The sequence below is a fragment of the Ochotona princeps genome, chromosome 16, assembly GCF_030435755.1.
Source record: "Ochotona princeps isolate mOchPri1 chromosome 16, mOchPri1.hap1, whole genome shotgun sequence".
NCBI lineage: Eukaryota > Metazoa > Chordata > Mammalia > Lagomorpha > Ochotonidae > Ochotona > Ochotona princeps.
The window spans coordinates 2,171,971-2,193,943 of NC_080847.1; the positions used below are offsets into that span (position 1 = coordinate 2,171,971).

General features: G+C 55.9%; 1 protein-coding gene across 5 annotated transcripts in view; it reads right to left on the reverse strand.

The window, feature by feature from the left end:
• KIAA0513 (KIAA0513 ortholog) overlaps positions 1 to 21,973 on the reverse strand; it is a 53,755-nt gene that overhangs the window by 6,342 nt on the left and 25,440 nt on the right. For all 5 annotated transcript variants that reach the window (XM_058674646.1, XM_058674648.1, XM_058674649.1 and 2 more), the window contains exons 2-9: positions 9,761 to 10,202; positions 8,122 to 8,221; positions 7,397 to 7,470; positions 4,950 to 5,020; positions 3,027 to 3,234; positions 2,261 to 2,301; positions 1,749 to 1,827; positions 71 to 148 (exon numbers count right to left, since the gene is read on the reverse strand). In XM_058674646.1, the coding sequence (XP_058530629.1) occupies positions 71 to 148; positions 1,749 to 1,827; positions 2,261 to 2,301; positions 3,027 to 3,234; positions 4,950 to 5,020; positions 7,397 to 7,470; positions 8,122 to 8,221; positions 9,761 to 10,095 (986 nt within the window). In that variant the 5' untranslated portion in view covers positions 10,096 to 10,202. The remainder of the gene's footprint in view (positions 1 to 70; positions 149 to 1,748; positions 1,828 to 2,260; positions 2,302 to 3,026; positions 3,235 to 4,949; positions 5,021 to 7,396; positions 7,471 to 8,121; positions 8,222 to 9,760; positions 10,203 to 21,973) is intronic.

The following is a 21,973-nucleotide window of genomic DNA, read 5'->3' on the forward strand; positions in this document are numbered from 1 at the left end:
GGACACAGCCGTCCTGCTGCTGTCCACTCTGGACACTTCCTGAACAAAACGGGGCCACCATGGCGCCTACCTGGTGGTGGGGGACCGCTTTCTCCTCTCACAGTGCACAGCGTCGAAGAAGGCTGCGTTCCAGAACCTCAGCGTGTGCCTGCAAGGCAGAGACATGCGTGAGACTGCAGAGAAGGTGGGGGCGAGACACATGGGCCCTGGGGGCGCTGCTGTCCACTCGGGCCTCTGAGAAGAAAGGCAGTTCCTGTGACCTGAGCCAGAGGTCTCCCCAGGGTCCCCAGGCAGTACAGCTGTCTCGGGAGGTGGGACATGGAGTCAGGAAACCTGGCACTGCAGCACACATAGGGCGGGGTGCAGCCGGTACGTGCTGGGCACAGCTGCCCCAGGCGGGGTGCTGTCCACATCTCTGCTTCCCGCTGAGGCTGCCAGGAGGAAGCGGAGGGCCAGAGGACCTGCTTCTCCAGGGTCTTGGCACCCCAGGGTCTCACACAAGTTCACGGGCCAAGGAGAGCAGGGAAAGTGCTTCTGAGAGATCAGGTGTGTGGCCCAAAGCTGGCCACTGCCTGTTCCTGCAAACAAAGCTTTACGGTACAGTCACCCTCACTCAGAGCATCTCACCATAGCACTGAAGCACAGTGCCGACTGAGGGGCCCACACAGGCCGCCGTACTCCATTTGCCCTGACGGAAAACACTGGCCACATCTCCCAGGAGGTAAGGCAAGTCAAGGGTGGGGGGCCCCAGCCAAACCCCTGCACAAGTGCCACAGGGATGGGTCAACCTGTCCTCCTTCTGCTGCCATGGGAGCTGGCCACTCAGGCCAGCCCCACGTCTCCCAGAAGTTCAGCCTTAGAACTCCACCAAAGCCAGGCCACACTGTCACAGCAGTTCTGATCACTGCTAGCCTGGGATTGCAGAGGCAGCGCCCAGGCACCACGGCAGCGTCTCCCTCGTGATGGTGACGAGAACCTTCGGCCACAATGACAGACGACTGTCCACAGTGGACAGGGGAGGGGTAAGGCTCCTCCTGACCTCTGTCTGCCCACTTCACCCTGGCCTTCATTCACAGGTGAATGCGTGCCTGAATGTATAGGTATGAGAGCTCCATTTGGGGTCTGTACTAGATTCAGAATTATGCCATGACCTATGGCACCATCTAGTTCCAGGAACATTCCAATCAGCCCATGAAGCAACTACCTGACACTCCAATTCCAGATGCCCCTGGCATTCACACTGCCACCGTCGGCACTGGGGGTCCACCTGTGCTGGACACGCCACAGCTGGAACCCCACAGTGCCGTTCTGTTGAGGGTGGCCAGCAGCTCGACATGGCTGAGTAATGCTGTGTGGCACGCACAGACCTCTTTCTGTCTGCTGTATGCAGACACACCCCATACTGTCTGCCTTCTGGCCGCCAGGAGCCACGCCACTGGGCTTCTCTGTGGACGTGTCTTCCTCTCTCTGGGGTGCACCCGTGTGGACCTGTGGGCTCCCGGCTCCCTCTGGGCGTGACAGCTGTCTCACAGTCAGACAGCCCTGTCTTACATTCCCACCAGCAGCGCAGCACAGCGCTGATTTCCCCACATGCCTGCCAACACCTGCTAGCACACACATCTCTGAGCCGGGCCTTCTCAGAGCACCAGTGGCCACCACGCATGATGGAGACAGGAGCTGCAGGGAGCGGTCCTGTGAGGCAGTCGTCCCCAGGTCCGAGAGCAGCTAGCGGTGTGGGTGGGACTCACCAGATGGGCTGTTGCTTCAGGTGCGTGTATAGGTAGATCTTTTCCCCTTTGCGCTCGTCCTCAGGGCTGCACACCGTCACTGCGGGAGCACAGCAAGGTGCTGAGAGTGGCCCTGGCTGTGCTCCCACATGTCAGCAAACCCCCCGCCACTCCTCCCATCAGACACCACTTCTCCAAGGTCAGCAAGACAGGCGGTTGGAACTCAGCTGCCATCGCCAAGGACGAGTTCCTCACGCCTGGGGCCAGCATCTGCTCGAGGGAAGCGGCTCCCAGGGGTGGCTGTCCCCTCCAGGAACAGGTCACTAATTTTCCAGGGACTAAAAAAGCAGCTCTCCTGAGGGCGTCTGGCAGAGAACAGGGACCAGCTTGGGAGTCATCTAGGATGAGGGCAGCAAGGGCTCGGACCGCTTAGGCCAGCTTGCCCATGCTGCTGGCCCACGGTGGGCCTGGCTCAGCAGGGCCTGGGGGTGGCGAGGCACTGCAGGGGCAGCACTAGCGAGAAGGTTACTCACCAGTCTTGGGCAGCTTCTGTTTGGGCTTGTTCTCGTCGTCCCTGGAGGGAGAGAAACCACAGTGTGACAACTCTGCCCACGCCACGTCGTCTCCAGTCGAGGAAGCTGCCGCTCAGGAGTTCCGAGGCGTGCCTGTGTATGTGCACAGTTTTCTCCAGAGAGAACCGTGCACAGTCGGGGCTGCGTGTGTCAGCTGCCAGCCTGCTGGGGCGAGGAAGAGCTGGCTGGGCCTGCTCTGAAGGCAGCACTGTAGGGACGCGAGGAGGAGCTAGACTAAGTCATGTGATGTGAGTGACGGGTGGGGGTGGGCTGGGGGTCCCTCCCACTGAGGTGCCCCCTGGCTTGTGCGCTCCAGGGTCTCGCATGCCTGTCCCCCAGGGAGTCCTCAAGCTGTCATTCACAGCTGCTCTCCTAGGAGACGGTGCTGTCTTTGCTGTGTTCCATTAGCACCAGTTCTCACCATGGCTGGAGGAGAATGACAGCGACAAGCAGGAGGAGGAGACTGTGGCGGCAGGGGTGTCGCCTCTCTCCCATCAACTGAACAATTTCCATACGTTCTTCCTCAGTCCAGAGAAACACAGACCCCCTCCCCTGGCCAGGGCCTCCCTCTGCAGGGCGGTGAGTAACACAGGACTCTCGGGGGAGGCGGCTGAGCTGGCCAGCAGCCATGTGCACGCCCAGTGGCCCTCGGGCCCCCAGGAGGGAGAAGCCCTTCCTTCCCACTGCCCCCCCAACAAACGAGAGATGCCTTTGAGGCCACACTCACTCATTTCTCTTGATCAGGGGTCCCCTCAGCTTGGTCTCCAGCCCCCCAAAAAAGCCCTTGGCGTTCTCAGTGCTGCCGGGGGTGTCCTTCAGCAGCCGCGCAGCAATGTCCCTCTTCTCAGCCAGCCAGCTGTTGGCGGACCTCAAGTAGGCGTCGATGCTCCCCACAGGCTTCTCCTTGGACTCGGAGGGGAGCAGCTGCGGTTTACCTTGGCAGACAGGGAGGAAGCAGATGAGCGGAGCAGGAGCCGGACTGGACAGGCACACACAGAGACCGGACTGCCTGGGCACATGCAGCAGGAGCCAGGAAGGGTCCTGTGGGGCCACAGGTCAGTGATGGGGAGGCAGGGACCCCATCGTCTACTGCGCAGCAGAGGGGACACAGCCTAGGACAAGGCAGAGGGGTGGCCCTTCTCTGGCGGTGTCTGAAGGATTCGGCCAGCACTGGGAAGCAGGAAAGAGAAAGCGGGGGTCTGGCCCAGGAAGCGGGGTGTCCGTCAGGAGGTGAGGACAGCACACGCAGCAGGCCATAGCTGCAGCCATGTGGGCCAAGGGCAAGGGGAGGGCAGACAGCACAGACTCAACATGGTCCATGGCACTCAGGCTGGCAGTTGGGGGACAGGGGGACATATGCAGGACACCTGATGGGGTAAGGCCTATGAGTCAAAGCAAGAAAGAAGCTCCAGGTCCCAGGGCACGATGCACAACTGCCCCCCAACACCCCTGCCACACAGGACCCCTGAATGCCTGAGAGGCTCCCACCTGACTCAAAGGCAGTCAAGACAGCTAACATAGCCCAGTATGAAGGGCCCACTTGGGGGTGGCCTGCTTTGAGCTAAGGCAGCAGAGAAGCTGCTGTCCTGGAAAGGCGGAGGGAAGCACAGCGAGGCAAGGGAAGGCCTGGAGGGACACAGAGGGGCACGGAGGGACACAGAGGGGCACGGAGGGGCACAGAGGGGCACGGAGGGGCACAGAGAGAATGGAGAAGCATAGAGGGGCCTGGAGGGGCACGGAGGGGCCTGGAGGGACACAAAGGGGCACGGAGGGACACAGAGGGGCACAGAGGGGCCTGGAGGGGCACGGAGGGACACAGAGGGGCACGGAGGGACACAGAGGGGCATGGAGGGGCACAGAGGGGCCTGGAGGGGCATGGAGGGGCCTGGAGGGAAGCAGAGGGGCACAGAGGGGCATGGAGGGGCCTGGAGGGACACAGAGGGGCACGGAGGGGCCTGGAGGGGCCTGGAGGGACACAGAGGGGCACGGAGGGGCCTGGAGGGGCACGGAGGGACCTGGAGGGACACAAAGGGGCACGGAGGGACACAGAGGGGCACGGAGGGGCACAGAGGGGCATGGAGGGGCCTGGAGGGACACAGAGGGGCACGGAGGGGCCTAGAGGGGCACAGAGGGAATGGAGAGGCATGGAGGGGCCTGGAGGGACCTGAGGGGTATGGAGGGGTGGGGCTGTTGGGTGTAGGAGAGGATGAAGCAGATTGCAGGGGAAGGGACTGTAGGAGAGCAAGCCCGTGGATGAGGCAAGGGAGGCTCAGCCTCCACCCATAAAAAGACCTCCACTAACCTCCTGCTTGTAAGGGCCCATGAGCTTGTAAGGGCCCATGAGCTTCAACCCGCCAGAAAGTTCCAGAGAGGCATCACAGCCTCTACATAAAGAAAAGTTTGAACTTTCCACAAGCATTCACAAGGATGCCTGCAGCTCGCACCTGGGAGCCGTGTCTGTCCTCAGATCCTGGACTCCTCAGGCAGCCTCAGCCCTGCTCAGGAGCCTCCCTACTTGCTCACTCCTCCCTGACACCAGCTTCCTGTGCTCTCCAGAACTCTCGCCTGTAGCCACGAGGACACGTGCCGTCTGTGGACCAGCGCCCTGTTTCCCAGCCTCAGCTCCTCCAAGTCACGCCCCGGGGCTCACCAATGTGGTAGTAAGTGAAGCACATCGTCATGAGGTTCTTGGCAGGCCCAAAGTCATCCATCTGATGGCACCTGACGCAAGGGACAAGGCTGGTCAGTGAAGGTGCTGTCCCCCCGACCTCACTGCCCGCCAGCTGAGCAAGGCTAGCACACTTTGCAGGCTTGCCATGGATTGCCCCAGTGCCACGGTGCCACTGCACAAGGAGCTACACGATGATCCACTCCATGTGCCTAGGTAAGTTCCCCACAGCTCCACGGCCTGGGAAGAGGCCAGGCCACCCACCCACAGCCCAGGAGGCTCAGCCCACACTCAGCACCCGGGACTGGAAGTGAGGCCTTAAGTCTCGGGCCCTCCTAGCTCCCTGGACCCTTCGAGAGTCTGTGGAGCAGCGGGCATCTGGTATAGCTGGGAAGGCACCACTTGGCCCACACCCTACATGCAGATGCCTGGGTTCGAGTCCCAGCTGCCCGGGAGGCGGAGGCCATGGCGCAAGCCCTCAGCAGTGTCGGGCTCAGGAGCTGGGGAGGCGGGGAGGTTGCAGGCCAAGTGGGAAGGGAGGGGCAGCTTCCCCTCTGCTGTCCAGCCTTCTCTACCTCCCCAGCTGGTCTCCCTTTCCACTTTTCTTTCTCATCTAATTTTAATCCTGCACCTGCTGCATTAGTATCTTAGAAAGGTCATCAGAAACGACTTAGCAATTGAATTAAGGACCATTTTAATCCTTTTATATGCTTTATTTTAAACAAATATTTATTTATTTTTATTCGAAAGCCAGATTTCTATATAAACAAGGAGGGACAGAAAGATCTCCCGTCCAGCTGGTTCACTGCCCAAATGGCTGCAACGACCAGAGCTGAGCTGATCTGAAGCCAGGACCTCCACTCGGGTCCCCCACGCAGGTGCAGGTGCCCAAGCACTTGGGCCATTCTTGGCTGCTATCCCAGGGAGCTGAGTCAGAAGTGGAGCAGCCAGGGGTTGAACCAGCACTCAGATGGGATGCCGTGGGCACTGCAGCCATAGGCTTAACCTACCATGCCATGGTGCCCAGCCCTTTTACATACTTAAAAAATTAGTCAACATGGACTACTAATAAAACTATGATAGATGAAATGAAAAGAAAAACCAAAGACACTAATAAACTAAAAATTATAAAACTCACTAACCTAAGACACTAATATGTACTATCCGGTGTTTGTCAGACCTGCTGCTTCAGACATTTGGACAGTGAGGAGAAAAATCCTCTGTCCCTCTGCCTTTAAAATAAAATGAAAATAAATTAACTCTAAAAACATTTTCTGTTTTGCTTTACATAGAAGCTCTGTGCTTAGGGCAAAGGCTGGGGCGATTCTCGTGGCTGTGGCAGGTTCTTATTTACTTAAGAAAAATTGAGAATGAGTTATGTTACAGAGTCAGACACGGGCGGTTTATGCAAAAGAGGGTTCGAGGAGGCTGCCCAGCCGGTGGCTTTAAGTGCAGGAGAGGGTGTGTGAGAAGGGCCAGGCCGGGGCTGTGCTAGGCTCGCCCTGAGCTCACAGCCCCGCGAGGAGGGCTCACTCATGGAGTGGCGGCTGGCCCTCTCCCTGGGCAGCTCCAAGAGCCAGGCCTCCTGGACCTGGGGAATCCTGACCAAGTGCAGAAGCAGGATTCCCTTCTTTATCGCCATTTCCCCGCAGTCTGTGCCTCAAGTCCAAGGGCCAGTGGGAAAACGTGGAGCACAGAGATGAGGCATTACGGCCCAGCAGATCGCCACCTCCTGGTGAAGAGGGGAAGGAAGGAGGGGGATTTGCAGACCCGTAGAGGCCAACCTGACTCTGCACGGGGCGGCCCTGGGATCAGCCAAGGACCAGCAGCTGTCGTGGCCTAGAAGAGGTGCAGACCTGTTCTACTCCCACCCAGACCCCTCCTCACCAGGGCTATCAGCAAGGCTCCTGCTCATTCAAGCCAATGCTGCATGCTTGGCTTCCCTGGAGTGGAGAAGGGCCCATTCTCTCACTCTAAAGGGCCTGCCACCTGTGCTGGCCACTGATCCACAGGCGTGATGAGGTCTGGTAATCTCAGGGGTTCACAGGAAGAAGGCTGTGCCCCCTAGCCCACAGCCTGCTCTGCACTGCCTCTGCTGTCCACACTGCCTGCTGTGAGGCCGCTCTGGCAGTATCTAGCTGCTGCTTCCAGGCAGGCTGCAGCCTTCCAAGGGTACAGCACCCCGTGGGAGGGCCCACTCATGGGCTGGGCGGCTGTCTGGTTTGAAAACCTTCAATACGGAATCCGGAGAGCTGCACGCGGGGGGCACAGGCCGCGGCCCCAGGGGCTTGACTCACACCCAGCTGTGACACTCTAACTTCTGGAGGACAAGGAGCGCCAAGAGCTGCATGACTTCTCAGGCTGATGCAGGTAACCCCGGGGTGAGAAAGGGTAGGTGGGACTTGGCCGTGAGTGGCCGCAGGACTTACTCAAACAGCACCACCGCAAAAGACTGCACGAGGCGGTAGAAGGTGGCCTCTGAGACACACTTGGAATTGCAGCGCTGTGCAGAAAGAAACAGACACACTTTGAGTGGCAGGGAGACCCTGGGCAGCTTCCTGCTGCGGAGGTTTCAAGGCATGTGGGATGGGCCCCAGCATGCTCCCTGCCGCCCCGCCAGGGCCCAGCAGAGGGCGGCATCTCGGGGCCATCCCCGGCCTGACTGGGTGCAGCTATGTGCCCCTTGTGCCCGCCCTCAGGGCAGGATGCACACTCTCACTCACGCATGGAGCAAGGACATCCCACAAGGACAAGGCTGGCTCTCTCTGTGCTGAGGACACAGGCTAATCAGCTTTATCTGACTTGTCTAATTCTCCTATGAAGATCAAATTACTCACAATAAAACGTGAGCCACTCTTCAGAAATATGAAGAACCTCTTAGCTGGTGACATCACTGGCCTTGGCAGTCACCTGAGTCCTTCAACACTGAGCACCTCTTACAGCAGCATGTGCTGCTCCAGAGTAACACACACAGACGTGGCCCACAGGCTGCCTCTGGTGACCCCAGGTGTCCAAGGGGACACCTCATGCTCCTCTTCACAACATCTTCGGGAGGCCAGCTCCCTCTCCTCCCTTCTCCAGTGGGGACACACTCAGGATGTGGGAGTCTCTCTCTCCCTCTCTCTCCCTCTCCCCCCTGGCTGCCTGCCCTCACCTGGGCGCTCACGTAGCGGGCAAACCACTCACGCCCTTGGCCGCTGTCACCACTGCAGTACTCTCCAAACTGGGCTTTCTCCTCCTGCTCCAAGTCCTCCCTGAAACCAAGATGAGAGGAGAGAAATGAGCCAAAGCTTTCTGAATTGTCTGGAGCACAAAAGGTGGCAGTGGGGGCAGAGCAGAAAGAAGGCGCTAAGGATGCGGCACCTGGCCACGTGCACACAGAGGGGGGTCAGCCGAGCCCTGCGCAGCCCCAGGAGGAAGTATGCTTATCCTGTCAAAGATAGGGGCCTGCAGGTGGGCATCAGGGTGGCATTTAAGCTGCCAAGAGGGGCACTAGCGACTCATACCTGAGTGCCCGGTTCTGAGGCTCAGGCTCTGCTTCTGACACGGGGGGAATCTGTGGGGTAGCAGGTGATGGCCTGAGAGCTTGTGCTTCTGCCACCCACATGGGAGGCTGGATGGAGTTGCAGCTATAGGTTTCAGCCTGAGCAGCCCCAGCAATTACAGATCAATTTCTCTCTCCTTCCTCCACCTCAACCCCCTCATTCTATCCAAAATGAAAGTAAGAATGAGGAGTCCCTTCAGACAACCAGAGAGGGCGTGAGTGACAAATGCAAGCCCCACCCAGGCTTCCTGGTCCAACCCCTGTCCTCTTGCCTATCGCCAATGAGACCAGAGCCCCAACAAGGGCAGGAACGCTAAAGTCCCTGCTTCTCCCCTTTATCCTGCTCATTTGGATGATGGCACAGCAGGAATGCCCCATGGAGTCCAAGATGCCCGAGTGCACCGTGCCTCACCAAGAAAAGCCACAGGTCTGAGGTGCGGGAGCTAAAGTGGGGCCGCTGTGCACACCTGGGTGTGAACCAGCTCCCATCACTGCGAGCTGCTGCGCATGTCAGAGGCGGAGACTGGGAGAGCCTCGGCTGCAGGCCACCACCTCCAGGCTGGACAGAAAGCTGGCTTGATCTTGAATCCCTCCTGACTTCTACTGCAAGGGACCAATGCTCCCTCCAAAATGTAAAAGCAAGAGTGAAGCAGAAGGCTTAGACGATGTTCATTTACTTGAGATTTTTATAGGAAACATCTTGGTCTCGTTTACCCCCAAATACTAACACCAGATGAGGCAGGGACTCTGCCAGCCACCTGCAGCGCTGTGGGATGCTCTTATAGATGCACTGGACTCAGCTGACCTCGCTCCACATTGCTGACAGCCTGTTGCAAATACAGACAGGCCCTCCCAGCGGAGCAGCCAACTTCTGGCTCTCTCCCCTCATCTTTTGGCTAAAGATGGTGTTTTGGCTAAAGCGTGTTTTGGGACAAAGCAAGCGATTTTGGTGATGGTCAAACAACCTGAGCAGGCAGCCACGTGTGCTCCAAGTCAGGCAATGATGCATCTCTCAGAGTCAGATACTCAGATTTTCACTTAACCTTCCCTTTCCCAGCCTTAGAAAACTGAGGCTGGGCTGTGCACAACCTTGCAGCGGACAGCCTCTGTGGTGGCCCTCTGCTGACACAAGAGGACACAGAAGCCCTATTCCCCCAGACAAGGCCTGTGAGGAGCAGAGCCCAAAGTGTGTGTGTAGGGAGTGGGCAGTGGGCATGGCCGTGACTGTCTCCTGCGTGTAGCCACCTACCCTCCAGAAAACATCTTCTCTACATAGCTGCGCATGAACTCGCGGAGTGCCACGGTCTCCTCGTCCTGTGCCGACTCAGTGCTCTGGCCAGAGGAGAAGGATTCGTTGGAGGAAGAGCGGCGGTTGTGGTCCCAGGACGGGTGGGAAGGGGACTCGCCCATGTCATTCTCGCTGTCTGCTGACTCGGTAGTCTCGCTCTCGGACGCGCCATCGTCCAGGGAACCGTCCCCTTCCCGGTCCTGCAGTGCTGAAGGGGGTGCCTCCAGGGGACAGGAGGTGGGGGTGTCAGTCCCAAAGTCAATGAGGGAGCCCACGGGGACCTCCGCAGCCTCCATAGCTCAAGGGTGGTGGGCTGATGAGGAGGACGACTTGGTGGCCGTGTCGATGGAGCCACCAGCACACCGGGGAGTGTTCCTGTTCAGCTCATGTGGCTCTAAGGCATCTGGAATGGAAACAGACAAACACGGTCACCGAGAGAGAGCCCTCCTGGCACAGGGAGATCAGACTTGCTACACCTGGTGTGGTATGTTTGCCGTGGTTACGTGCCAAGTGCCTGCCAAAGGGTTGCACCACTGGAAGCGGAGTCTATTGGGAGTCCTTAGGTTCCTGGGGGCCAGCCTTGGAAGGCAGGTCTGCCGAGCTTGGGCCAGTCTACTCTCTGTTTCCTGGCTCGCCATGTGCCTGCGCCCTAACACGTGCTCCCGCCCTCTCTGCCTTCTGTTCTCACTGGAGGCCGAACCAACAGGTTCATCCTGTCACAGACATGAACCGTCAGAACTGAGCTGAGCAGAGGGGCTCAGCAGTGGGTTGCCTCATGCACTTTGTCATAGCAAAGAAAAGCTAACACAGCACTCAGCATGTACTGAACAAGTGAATAATTACCATGCAAACAGACTCCCAGGGCAGCACATCTGCCGGCTTCCTCCCAGCTCAGCTTCCAGGCATATCACCCTGGGTTGGACACAGAAGGTGGCCGTGGGGGGTCGACCTGCCCACTCTACTGCTGGGCTCTTCAGCTGTGGAAGCGCTGCCCTGCCAAATGGCGGGTCCCTCCGGCCCCGCCCCGGAGCCCTCGGCCCTCCCAAGTGTCTTTCCCAAGCTGGTGGTGGCGTCCACCACCTGGACCCTCCCTCGCCCTGCCACATAGCCACCTGGATGATAAGCACATCTACACCCTGACATCTGGGCCTCTCGCTCTTCTCCCTGCTCGTCCTCTGCTCCCAACGCACCAGGAGTTGTACTTAGACTCCTGTGGTTGAAGTCAGTGTTTCTGTCTAACCAGGAAATCGCACAGCTGGGAGGTGACCTGGCCTGGCCATCCTGTGCCCAGCACGGACACTTGACTAAAGGAGGACTCCACCTGCTTGCTGAGTGGGGAACAGATGCGACTGTGACCCTGTTCAAAGTGTCATGGGGAAGGTGAAGCTGGGCTGAGATCTTTGCCAGCCTCCTGACATTTCCTCAGAAGCTACCTGCCGGTTCTAGAATCTTCCTTGCCAGTACCGGGGGAAGCCAGCGAAGCAGGATGTGAAAGTCTTCCTGTGGTCAGCCCTGGAGACAAGAACACATCTCTAACCTTAGCCATCCCCTATCAGACCCCAATCTCTAGGGCAACCCGCAGAAGCGGGGCTGTTGGTGATGTGTTGAGTCGAAAGCATCTTCCGTGGACAATTCAATATCAGAACAGCACTTACTGCCTCTTACTGCTCACAAATCAATCGTGGATTCTTCCAGATTGCCTAGCCTGCGATGACTTTAAATACCCTGAGTCAGGAAAGGGGACCGGCTGCCTTGCGGTCACCAGAGTGGCAAGTGCCCAGGGTCAGAGAGCCCTTCAAGACCTGCCTCTGTCGAGAAGGGGGAGGCAAACTGTGGCTCCGAGGAAGTTGGGCGAGATTGCGAACAAGACCCAGAGGTCCTTGTGGCCGCTCCACACCGTGTCAGACTCTCCTCCGAAGAACAGAAAGGCACACACCTAACAACGCACTGGGTAAGAAACATGGAAAACCATCCACACCAGAAACGCTTGCTGGGCAGGTCACCGGCCCGTGCTACATACTCACAACTATAAAACCTATATTCTGACAGATACCCAAGCTATTCACAAAGGGAAAAAATACAAAAAATATAGTTATCAAGTCCTGAGACAAATCTACAATTATACAAATAACCACACTTAAGGCTGCAAAGCCAAGTTTCATATTGCCCCCACTACATTACTACAATTACAAAAATTCTAATCCAAACACAGGTAAAATAACGGCCAAACTCCTCTTCTCCAACCTGGCTGCCGAGAAGGACAAACAAGACCTTAGAAAACAATGTCTTTAATTCTTATTTTCCTTTCCCCTGATCTAGGCATTCACACATGTAGGACTTAGTCTCAGCAAATAATTCAAAACATTAAAAAACACTTACATGGAGAAAACTGCTCACTATGACAGTATTTAACATCCCGGGGAGCTGAGGGAGGAATATCCAAGCACAGCAAAGGGGCAAATAAAGTGTAACCATCCGGTGCCAGAGTAATCAGCATATGATGCAGGTAGGAAAACGCTCAGCACACAGCTGAGTAAACAAAACACCCTGCACCCCGTGTGTGTGCACCGGCTGCCTGCCGCGGGCCACGGCGGGCGGACGCGAAAGAATCTGCTTTTCACTTAGGCGACAACCGTGCAAACACGCAAGGCAGGAGCAAAGGGGGCTGGGAACCGTGCTGCCCTGCTGGCTGCCGCACTCACTATCACCCCAGGACAGCTGGCAGACCACAGGACAAGCAAGTGACTGCACGGGGAAAGCCTACAAGGGGACAGAGGCCGTGTCCCTGTCCACGGCACAGGGGACTCAGGAGGAAGCTGTGTGTGACCCTGCCACCGTGCGCTCCAAGCCCTGTCCTGGGCCCGGCCCACAGGAGGCTCCACTGACACCTGCACCACACTTGCAGCACCCAGTGCGTCCTCTATGGGCTTAGCCAGGAGGAGGCAGAGCAGGAGCAGGGCAGGTGCCCCAGGTCCCCTGCTGGGCCCTGCCTTGGGACCCCATGGTGGCGATTTTCTCCTTCCTGGAACATGGGACAGGATAGCCAGCTAGTAGTGGCACTAGAACGACACTGTGTGGAAAGATCCCAGGAAGTGATCCATATTCCATGGAACTATCAGCCTCTCAGAGTTGCTCTCACACTCCAAGATCACACAGCTTAGGGGACTTCCTGGCCCAGCTGGAGGACACAGAGATAGTGGCTCCTTGGGTGATGGTATGCAGTGTCCCTGCTCAGAGCCAGCCAAGGGCTGCCACTCAGAGACCAGGCCCAGTGGATCCAAAGATTCTAGGATTTTCTAAGGAATGCTGAAATTACAGTATGAAATCTCCCAGTTTTTCTAGAACAGCAAGTAACTTCAATTTATTTATAAGCACTTTGGACATTAAAAAAAACAACACTTATGCGGATTGTGGTTCAGTCACTAGAATGTTCCACATACAAGGAGGCTCCAAGCCCCTCTGCAAGTCCGCAGACTCCAGACCACAGGGTATTCCATTAGCGGGCACCTCGCCGAGTGGGCATGCCATGCCCACATCAACAGGCAGGAGGCAGTGCAGAGCTCCCACAGAGGCACTCTCGGCTTGGCCGTGCAGAATTGCTACCAGGGAAGCGCTAAGTTACCTGCAGCTGTCACTGACCCCTGTGATGAAACAGCTGCTGTGGAAGAAGCCCTGAACATCTTTTCCTATGTGGTGGAGTGGGGGCTGGGGGGGAACTGGGGAATAAGCAGAAAGCAAAGTCAGTTAACATGTTCTAAAAAACAATAACACTTGGTGGCACTAAGCATGGGCTCCAGGGTGATAACCCTGGCAGGGCTGCGAGATGGCTGGGGGCTGTCAAGTCTCTGGGCTGGGATGGGTTGGAGGACCAGCCTGAGGGGCCACAGAGCCCAAAGGGGAGCACAGCTTTGGGGAGTTCAAGGCTGAAACACACAGCTGAGCCAGGGGGCTACAGACAGTGTTCTGCTGACCATGGGGAGCCTGGACTGTGTTTCCTGGCCAAAGGGGAGACTAGCAGAAACTCAAGGCCCCATATCTGCATGGAAAATGGGGGAGCAGGCCAGGGGGGCCAGGGAGGCAGGCATGACAGCCTAGAGCACTCTGCAGGGAGATTTCCCCACCTCCTGCCACAACCCCGTGTCAACCCATTTCCCCAGAGTCTCTTTCCACCGCTCAGTATCTCGTTGCAAGAGGAACTCAAGAGATTGCCTCGGCCCTGCCCACGGTCACATCCCCACAAGCCTTTGCTCAAAATCTGATTTCCCCAGCACCCCCAGTGAGTCGAGCTGTGACTTCCCCAGCAGGGCAGCCTTGGGCAATCAGACCAGGGCTCCCTGGTTCTGTAGCCCTGTGACCCACGGCTTCCCACTGGCCTCAGGCGACACCCTCTATTTCAGCGTCCTCAGAATCTACCACCGAAAGCAGAGAAACCGCACAGCCTCACCTGCCCAATGCAAGGGGATGCCCTGTTAGTCTCTCCTCCTAAAACTACTGTAACAGGCCCAACACTGTGGCAAGCAGGTTAAGCCACCACCCTGCAGCACTGGCATCCCATAAGGGTATTGGTTTAAGTTCTCAGAAAAAGCTGTGGCTGCTGGTTCCAGTCCAGCTCAGCCCAGCTCAGCCCAGCCCAGGCTATTGCAACCATCTGGGGAATGAACCAGTGGATAAATCTCTCTCTCAACTCTGCCTTTCAAATAAATATGCCTTTAAAAAAAAAAAAAAGAAAAAGAAAGAATGAAAGAAAATAACTGGAGTAAACCAAGGCCAGCAAAACAGGGAAAGCGCCCACACAGAGAAGTGACCAAGCAAACAGCCCGCGTGCAGGTCAGCTGCCAGACCACGGTCCCCCCGCTGTGCTGCCCCAGCACTCACAGCTCTATCATAAGGACGCACTGGCAGGGCAGGACTGCTGGCCCGAGGGGTCACATGACTGGCTGTGGAAGGCCCTGACATACTGGCCTTCCGTAAAGTCCGGCCTGGGGCAGCGTATGCTTGCGGGTTTCACATCTGACCTTTCAGTGCAACCCCAAACCCAGAGCCAGCATCAGCTTCCCTCACTCCTGGAGTCAGCGTGGGAGGAACTGGGACCCTCAAGGCAGGCCCTGTGCCCCTGAGGGGCCTCAACTCTCATGCCCTCCCCACCCCTCTGCCTGATGTCCCAGATAAGAAAGTGATCGCCTTGTTTTATTTATTTATTTGAAAGGCAGAGTTACAGAGAAAGAGAGAGGAACATAGAGAGAGAGACAGACAGTGAGAGAAAGAGTTGCCCATCCACTGGTTCTCTGTGCAAATGGCTGCAACAGCAGTGATGGGTCCAGGCCAAAGCCAAGTCTCCTATGTGTGTGCAGGAGCCCAAGTACCTGGGCTGTCTTCTGCTGCTCTCCCAGGCACATTAGCGGGGAGCAGGGGGGGACTTGAACCTGTGCTTGGTATTGCAAGTGGTGTTTCAGGCCCTTCTTCCTAAGTGGCAGCTCCACTGTGGGCCCAGGCATCTCCCACTGGTTCTCGTGCTGAGAACCATGACTTCGCATTTCTGTTTCCCCTAATCAATGGGGTGATCATTAAGCTCAAGGAGGTTCTACAGGGAAGCTCTAGGGAGAAATACAGTTATCCTCTGAGCGAGGTGGGAGGGAGGGGCAGCTGGAGAGCCACCGCCCTCCCCGTCCACCACCCTACATCCCTCTGTGGTGACTGCCAGCAAGAGCCAAGGCTCCTGTTATCACAGTCCTCTGGATTGTCCAGAGTGGCCGTTTGTGTAGTTACTTAAGTTGCCATGCGGGACACCTATGTTCCACACAGCAGTTCCTGGTTCAAGTTCCAGCTGATCTCCACATCCAACTTCCTGCTAACTCATGCCGTAGCAGCAGCAGGAAATAGCTCAGGCTTTTGGATTCCTGCCACCCACCTGGAGACCGGATGGAGTTCCGGTTTCCTGGCTTCAGCCTGGCCCAGCACTGGCTGATGATGGCATCTGGGGAACGAACCACTGGATGAGAGATCCGCCTCTCTGTCTTTCAAATAAAAATGAAAATAAATACAAATGCAGATATATAATTTTATATATATATATATATATCTATATATATATAGATATATATATATATATAAAACAAAACATTTAATTCTGAACAGCTATGTCAAGCTGTTGGGGTAGTATTATCATGTTTTTCCTGCCAGTTCAGAGCTTAGGCTGAAGGAGGGTGGGTGTGGCTTATATGGGAAGCCCTCTCTGCTGGTCTGGGTCTCATGTTGTCTTCAGCACCTGGTTCAGACTTGGGCTCCCCTCTCCCTTTTCTAGAACCGCTGTTTTGGCGGAATGGTGCCAGTGCAGCTAGGAGACAGCCAGGCTTCACAACACCAGCTCAGCCCGGATAAATGTGGTTCCCAACCTGGTGCCAGGGCACCCAGGAATGCCATGGGAAACATGCCAAGGCCTGCCAGACACCTGCTACACCCACAGCCAACGGGTGGCTGGGTGCCCCTCATAGCCTCACTGTTAGGTCGTGCTGGGCTTCCTCTCAATGACACGGCATCTTCATACTCCTGGATTTCCAGAGTGCCGTGAGCAAGAGCAGGGAGTGGGGGACAGGAAAAGAGGGTGGTCGTGCTGGATCTGCTTCCAAGAATCAGCAAGCTGTACTGAACCCTGTGGACACACTGTCCTGCTGGTTAGTAATCATGGGAGTTTAACAATTATATCTTTCTGAATGGTGTGGTATGCTCAAGACTTGTACCTGTCTACAATGGAATCCCAGAGCCTATGAACGTGTTACTATGGCAAGTGTAATTACATTAAGGGCCGTGGGGGGAAGGGCTATTCTGGATTATCTGGGTATGGGCAACATTGTTCTAGAATCCTCAGGAAAAAGAAGGGGTCAGAGGAGATATGATGACAGAAACAGATGTTGGGGTGATGTGATTCTTAGCTTTGTAGACAGAGGGGCCACTAGCCAAGAAATGGGGCTTTAGCCTGGGGGACATGTACTGTTACCTGTGACCCCCAGACCTATAAATGGGTAAACATGCACTATGCCCAAATCCTCAGGAGCCATAAGTTCCAGCTGCGACAAACAGCTGGGATGTTGTTGGACATAAACTGATCAATGGGGCAATCAGGTATTTTCTATAGTCTAGAAGTACAAGGATGATACTAAGCATTAAGACAAAAGTGCTGTGCAAGTTTGGAAATCCCTGACCCAGGAAGAAGGTCCCAAGGCCGACGCCCAACACGAGAGGCAGAAGGACGCAGGCGAACCCCTCTTTGCCTACAGAACCCCTAATGCAGGGCTACAGTGATTGCTGCTAAGCCTGCCCTGTGCCAGCGTGCAGCCGGCACTCAGCTTTGAACAGGCTGTTTGGTTCCGTTTCCTTTTATCACAGCTGCAGAATTACAGCAAGGCTGGGAAACAGAAGGGGGGAAGTTTCTACACCATCAAAGTCACATCTCACTGCTGTGCAGTTCCTTCTAGGCATGATGCTTGCTTTCTCAACAGCAAATGGTTTTAATAACTGCAAAGCCAAAAGGCGGCTAAGTCTTGATTCTCCACCTAGCCAGGGGCTATTTCTCCTGCGACATTCGCATGAACAGCTCTGTGAACTGACCCCGTGTGTTTCTGTGTTGGCCTGCAGTAGCCATGTGAAGCAGCCACTGAGATTTCTGGTCTCTGTGGCTCTCTTGAGATAAGCAAACCCAGTCAGTCATGAGATTATCATCTGCTCTTGTTGAGCTATTAAACAGACACAATAGATGGTTTCGTAGAAAACTATGCCCCCCTGAAAGAGCTACTAAGGACAGAGGAGACGAAGAAAACCCAAGGAGGACAAGAGTCTGCTTGCCTGCATGTGGACAAGGCGCAGCGCTGGAAGCAAAGAGCTGCAGACATGACAGCAAAAGGGGGAATGACCAAGGTGCCGCTGGACCTGGGCGCCATCCCCAGGCAGCCGTGCCAGCACCCCTGGCTCTCAGGGTGCAAGGGGAGGGCAGGACCCGCTTCCACAGGCCCCTCACCCCACACCTGCTGGGAGTGAGCCTCAGCAGGGCAGGGCTCTTCCAACACCACCCTCTACACACTCAGTAATCCCCCACCCCGCCCCGCCGCCCGCATCCTTCCTTGCCTGAGATAAGAAGCCCTGAGGGTCACCTGGGCTCAGGCTGTGTGTGGATGTGCTACATGGGCCCCAGCCACTCCATATCCGCGGGTGCAGGGTGCTCGGGACCTCTCCTGCCCGTAAGACCACAGGACCACGCTCAACTGCCTTTGCCGGAAGCCAACCAGCTTGGCCCTGAAGCTCGTGACAAGCACATCTGCTGTCACTCCAGGCTGGCTGATAAGTGACTTGGCCTGGGAACCAGGAAGGGCCTTTTGACTATCTGGGGCTATGCAGCAATACTTGCTCCAAGGAGTAAGAACATGCCAAGTCCCAGAATGTCCCCAGCGTCCTTCAGATGTGAGTCCAGGCTGCTGCTTAGACAGGAATTGATATCCCAGCCCAGATGAGTCTGTAAGGTGACTTGCAGTCAGTGGGAGCAAGCAGCACATCCCTGCTGTGGCAAAATGAACCACGTGCAGTTTTTATGACCACCAAAGTGGTAAGGGGAAATGGGTTGGTGCTGTGGTGCAGTTAACTCGCTGCCTGTGAGGCTGACACCCAGATGGGAAAACCAGTTCCAGGGCTTCAGTCTCAGCCGCCCTGCTCCTGACCTAGCTCCCTACTCAAGCACCAGAGGGCTGTCCACGTACCTGGGCCTGGCCATCCACAGGACAGACCTAATGGAGTTCCAGGACCCTGGCTCCAGCCCTTGCCAATGTGGCCATTTAGAGAATAAAACAGAGAACGAAAAAGATTTTCTCTCTCTCTCTCTCTGTCAGCCTTTTAAATAAATGAATGGGTAAATAACCTTTTCGTTTAAAAAAAAAAAAAGGAAAAAAAACGCTAGGGCACAAGATTCCTTTGATTCTGAAAAATTCACCTGCAAATTAAATCTTTCCAGACATTGGATTAAAAACACATCTGTCCAGAAGGTTTTCGTACAAAACGATCGTGACTATTTTAACGACAGTCTTCAACAGTCTCTGTGACAGACACACAGATGCCGAAAGAGACATCTCTTTCAAGCACTGCCCAGTCACCCAGGGATCTGTTGTATCAGTGAGCTCCTGGCATTTGGCTGAACGGCACCATCTGCTGGGTAAAGACACATCTCAAGGGGTTCCTGATACATGGCAGGTAATGCGCCATGGCACTCTTCAAAGGCCAGATGCCTCCAAGGGCAGACTGGCCAGCCTTGACTTCTCTGAAGGGGTCCTTAGGGTCCAGTGTTCGGTAGCTGACTGCCATGGCACCCAAGCACCACAGGCACCAGGCAGGAGGACTGTGGGCCTGCAGGGAGAATCTAGGAGCCCAGTTGACACGAGGGCAGCAGTGTCTCCGACCTCTGCAGGGGCTGCTCTTCAGGGAGTTCTGCACAGGGAGACACAGATGTCCGGGTCCCAGGTAGGGAGGGCAGTGGAGGCAGTTCCACTCCAGCCCCAGGGCACCGCCTGCTTCCTGGAGTGGCTGCAAGGAAGCAGCTTCAACCAGGGAGAGTTCCAGCCGGGTGCTGGGCATCAGAGCCCTGACTTGTGAGAGCAGGCCGGCCTCCCTCCGCTGAGCGCACCTCTTCATGGCCCAGGGTTCCCGAGCTCAGCACGAGCCTCACCAATGCTGGCTCCCTGAGGGGCCAAAGTCCTGCCCTGGTCTCCCCGTGGATTCCCAGGGCCTGACCCCACCAGGTCCAGGCATGTTTGCTGTTGGGAACTCAGAGTGCAATGGTCAAAGGTGAGCTCTGTCCTGTTACTGCTTCTTCCACCTGGCTTGATTCTGTAATCACCCCTGTGCTAAGCCCACCCAGTGCTGAACACTCCCCACACTTCTCCTGCTACCCTCACACCATGCCAGGGAGCGGACAGAAGCTTTTTAAGGAAGTCTGTCAGAAAACTCTGCCTGGCAACGGGTTTTGTGGCTGAAAGGAGAAAGACCACAGGAGCACTTGCTGATCGTCTAGGGCACTCAGCAGCGCTCCTGGGAGCAGCTGGCACACTTGCGACCTCAGTGAGCTCATGCTGTAACCCAGAGGACAGAGAACAAGCACTGCTTACATCAGAGAACTCACAAACCTCCAACCCAGGCGAGAGAGCCAGCCCCTGAGACTGCCCGCCTCACAGGAAGTACAGATAGGTACCAAAACAACCAGGCCACCACACCAGAGGCAAAAGGTGGCAGGTTGAGGGGGGTGGGAGTGCCTGTGGCAATGTGGAGCCCACAGACAAGACCTGCACGTCCAACAAAACTCCCAGGGCCCCCGAGTTCACGAGACCTGCTCTGATGCCCCTGTCGGGGAACAGTTAAATGCTGGCTGCAGCTCCTAGAAAGGTCTGGATTAGGAATGGACTTGGGGTTCATGGACCAGAAACACACACAGGGCACAGACCCACATAATACAGAGCAAGGTAAAGCCACTTGCTGACCCCATGGGAAAAGGGCAGACAGGGCAGAGAGCAGGGGCCGTGCCCTGCGGGAGGCTCACTGCCCAGGGTACCAGCTTAGAGCAGCACAGTGCTTGGCTGTAACATGGAACCCGTGCTCACAGCTGCTGTAGGGGAACATGCTGAATCTCAACTTCTCATCTGGGAGGAAACCAAGACAACACGCTGGGGAGGAAGTGAGAAGGGCAAACGGGAGAGTCGGGGTCTGTAACACATCAGGCACACACCTAGAGAGAGGTTCCTAAAGCGATGGCTCTGTGTGCTGAGACCAGGGTGCGATGAGGGCTCAAGTCGGGGTCTGCCTCCACGGAGCTGGAGCTGTTTGTGAGCTTCTGTCAGGCTCGGGGTCACCGGGGACAGTGGGGAACAGGATGCTGTTTGGGGGAGTAATTGAGCAAGCTGTATAGTTAGAGGACAAGACAGAAAACCACAGCCTAAACACTGTGGGATTAAGCGGATTTATAAAGACTGCACTTCATTATCTAAAACGCACTTTTTTCCTATTTCACAGTCCCTACAGTCAGATGTGCCTTTATTGTTCCCAAGCAGGCACTTCATGATGTAACTATCAGTCTCAGACAATGCCAGTCTCCTTTAAAACACACACACACACACAAAGAAACCAGGGCACTGTGTGATCCAGCAGTTGAGATAACGGTTAAGATACCTGCACTTTCCTCCTGGCTCCCAGCTTCACCCCAGCACAGGCCCAGCTGTTCCGGGCAGCTGGTGAATGAACCAGTGGCACAGAAGATCTCCATCTCTTATTCTCTGCATTGATTCGTGCCTCAAATAATACAAATAAAATGTAAAGGAGCTAGAATGGTGGGAGTGGGTGGCGCTGTAGCTGTGATGCTGGCATCCCGTTTTATACCTCAAGTCCTAGCTGCTCTGCTACCCATCAGTTCTTGCTAACGAGCCCGGGGAAAGGTGGAGGACGGGCTAAGTGCTCGGGCCCCTGCCACCCACTTGGGAGCTCTTGACTTAACTTCGTCCAGCCCTAGCCATCGTGGCCATTTGGGGAACGAACTAGCACATGGAAGATCTCTTTTCTCTTCGTCTCATCCATTCTGTCAATTTTCCTTTTGAATAGCTATATTTAAAAAAAAGAAAAAAGGATGGTTGAATGTGCTATCAGAGGGCTGGACGTGGCTCCTGACTCCACGTTCCGGGGAGGCAGCCGTGATGGCTCGGGTGGTCGGTTCCTCGCTCCTGCTCCAGCCCACCCCAGTCCAGCCCAGTCTGGTCAGTGCTGGTCACCGTGGTCATTTGGGAAGTAGACCGGAAGATAAGAGCTTGCACCTCTCTCTCTCTCTCTCTCTGTGCCTAATTTTAAATGAACACAAAAAATACACAAATCATAAGTTGCTCAGTGAGCCCTCACACACCAAGTTCAGGCAGTGTCCCCCACCCATCTGAGGAGGCACTGCCCTCCCCCGGGGTAAGGACAGCTCTGCAGAGGGGGAAGCCAGCACCGAGGGCGCACTGGGTAGGGCAAGAGAGCTCCTGCTGCAGGCGTTTGTTCTGTCTTTACACAGACAATCTAAGTAATTCTACAGGACAGTCTCTCTGCAGGGATAGAGAGGTTCCAGGGCATGAGGAAACACCGTGATCACTTAAATGGCCATGATTAATATTTCCAAAT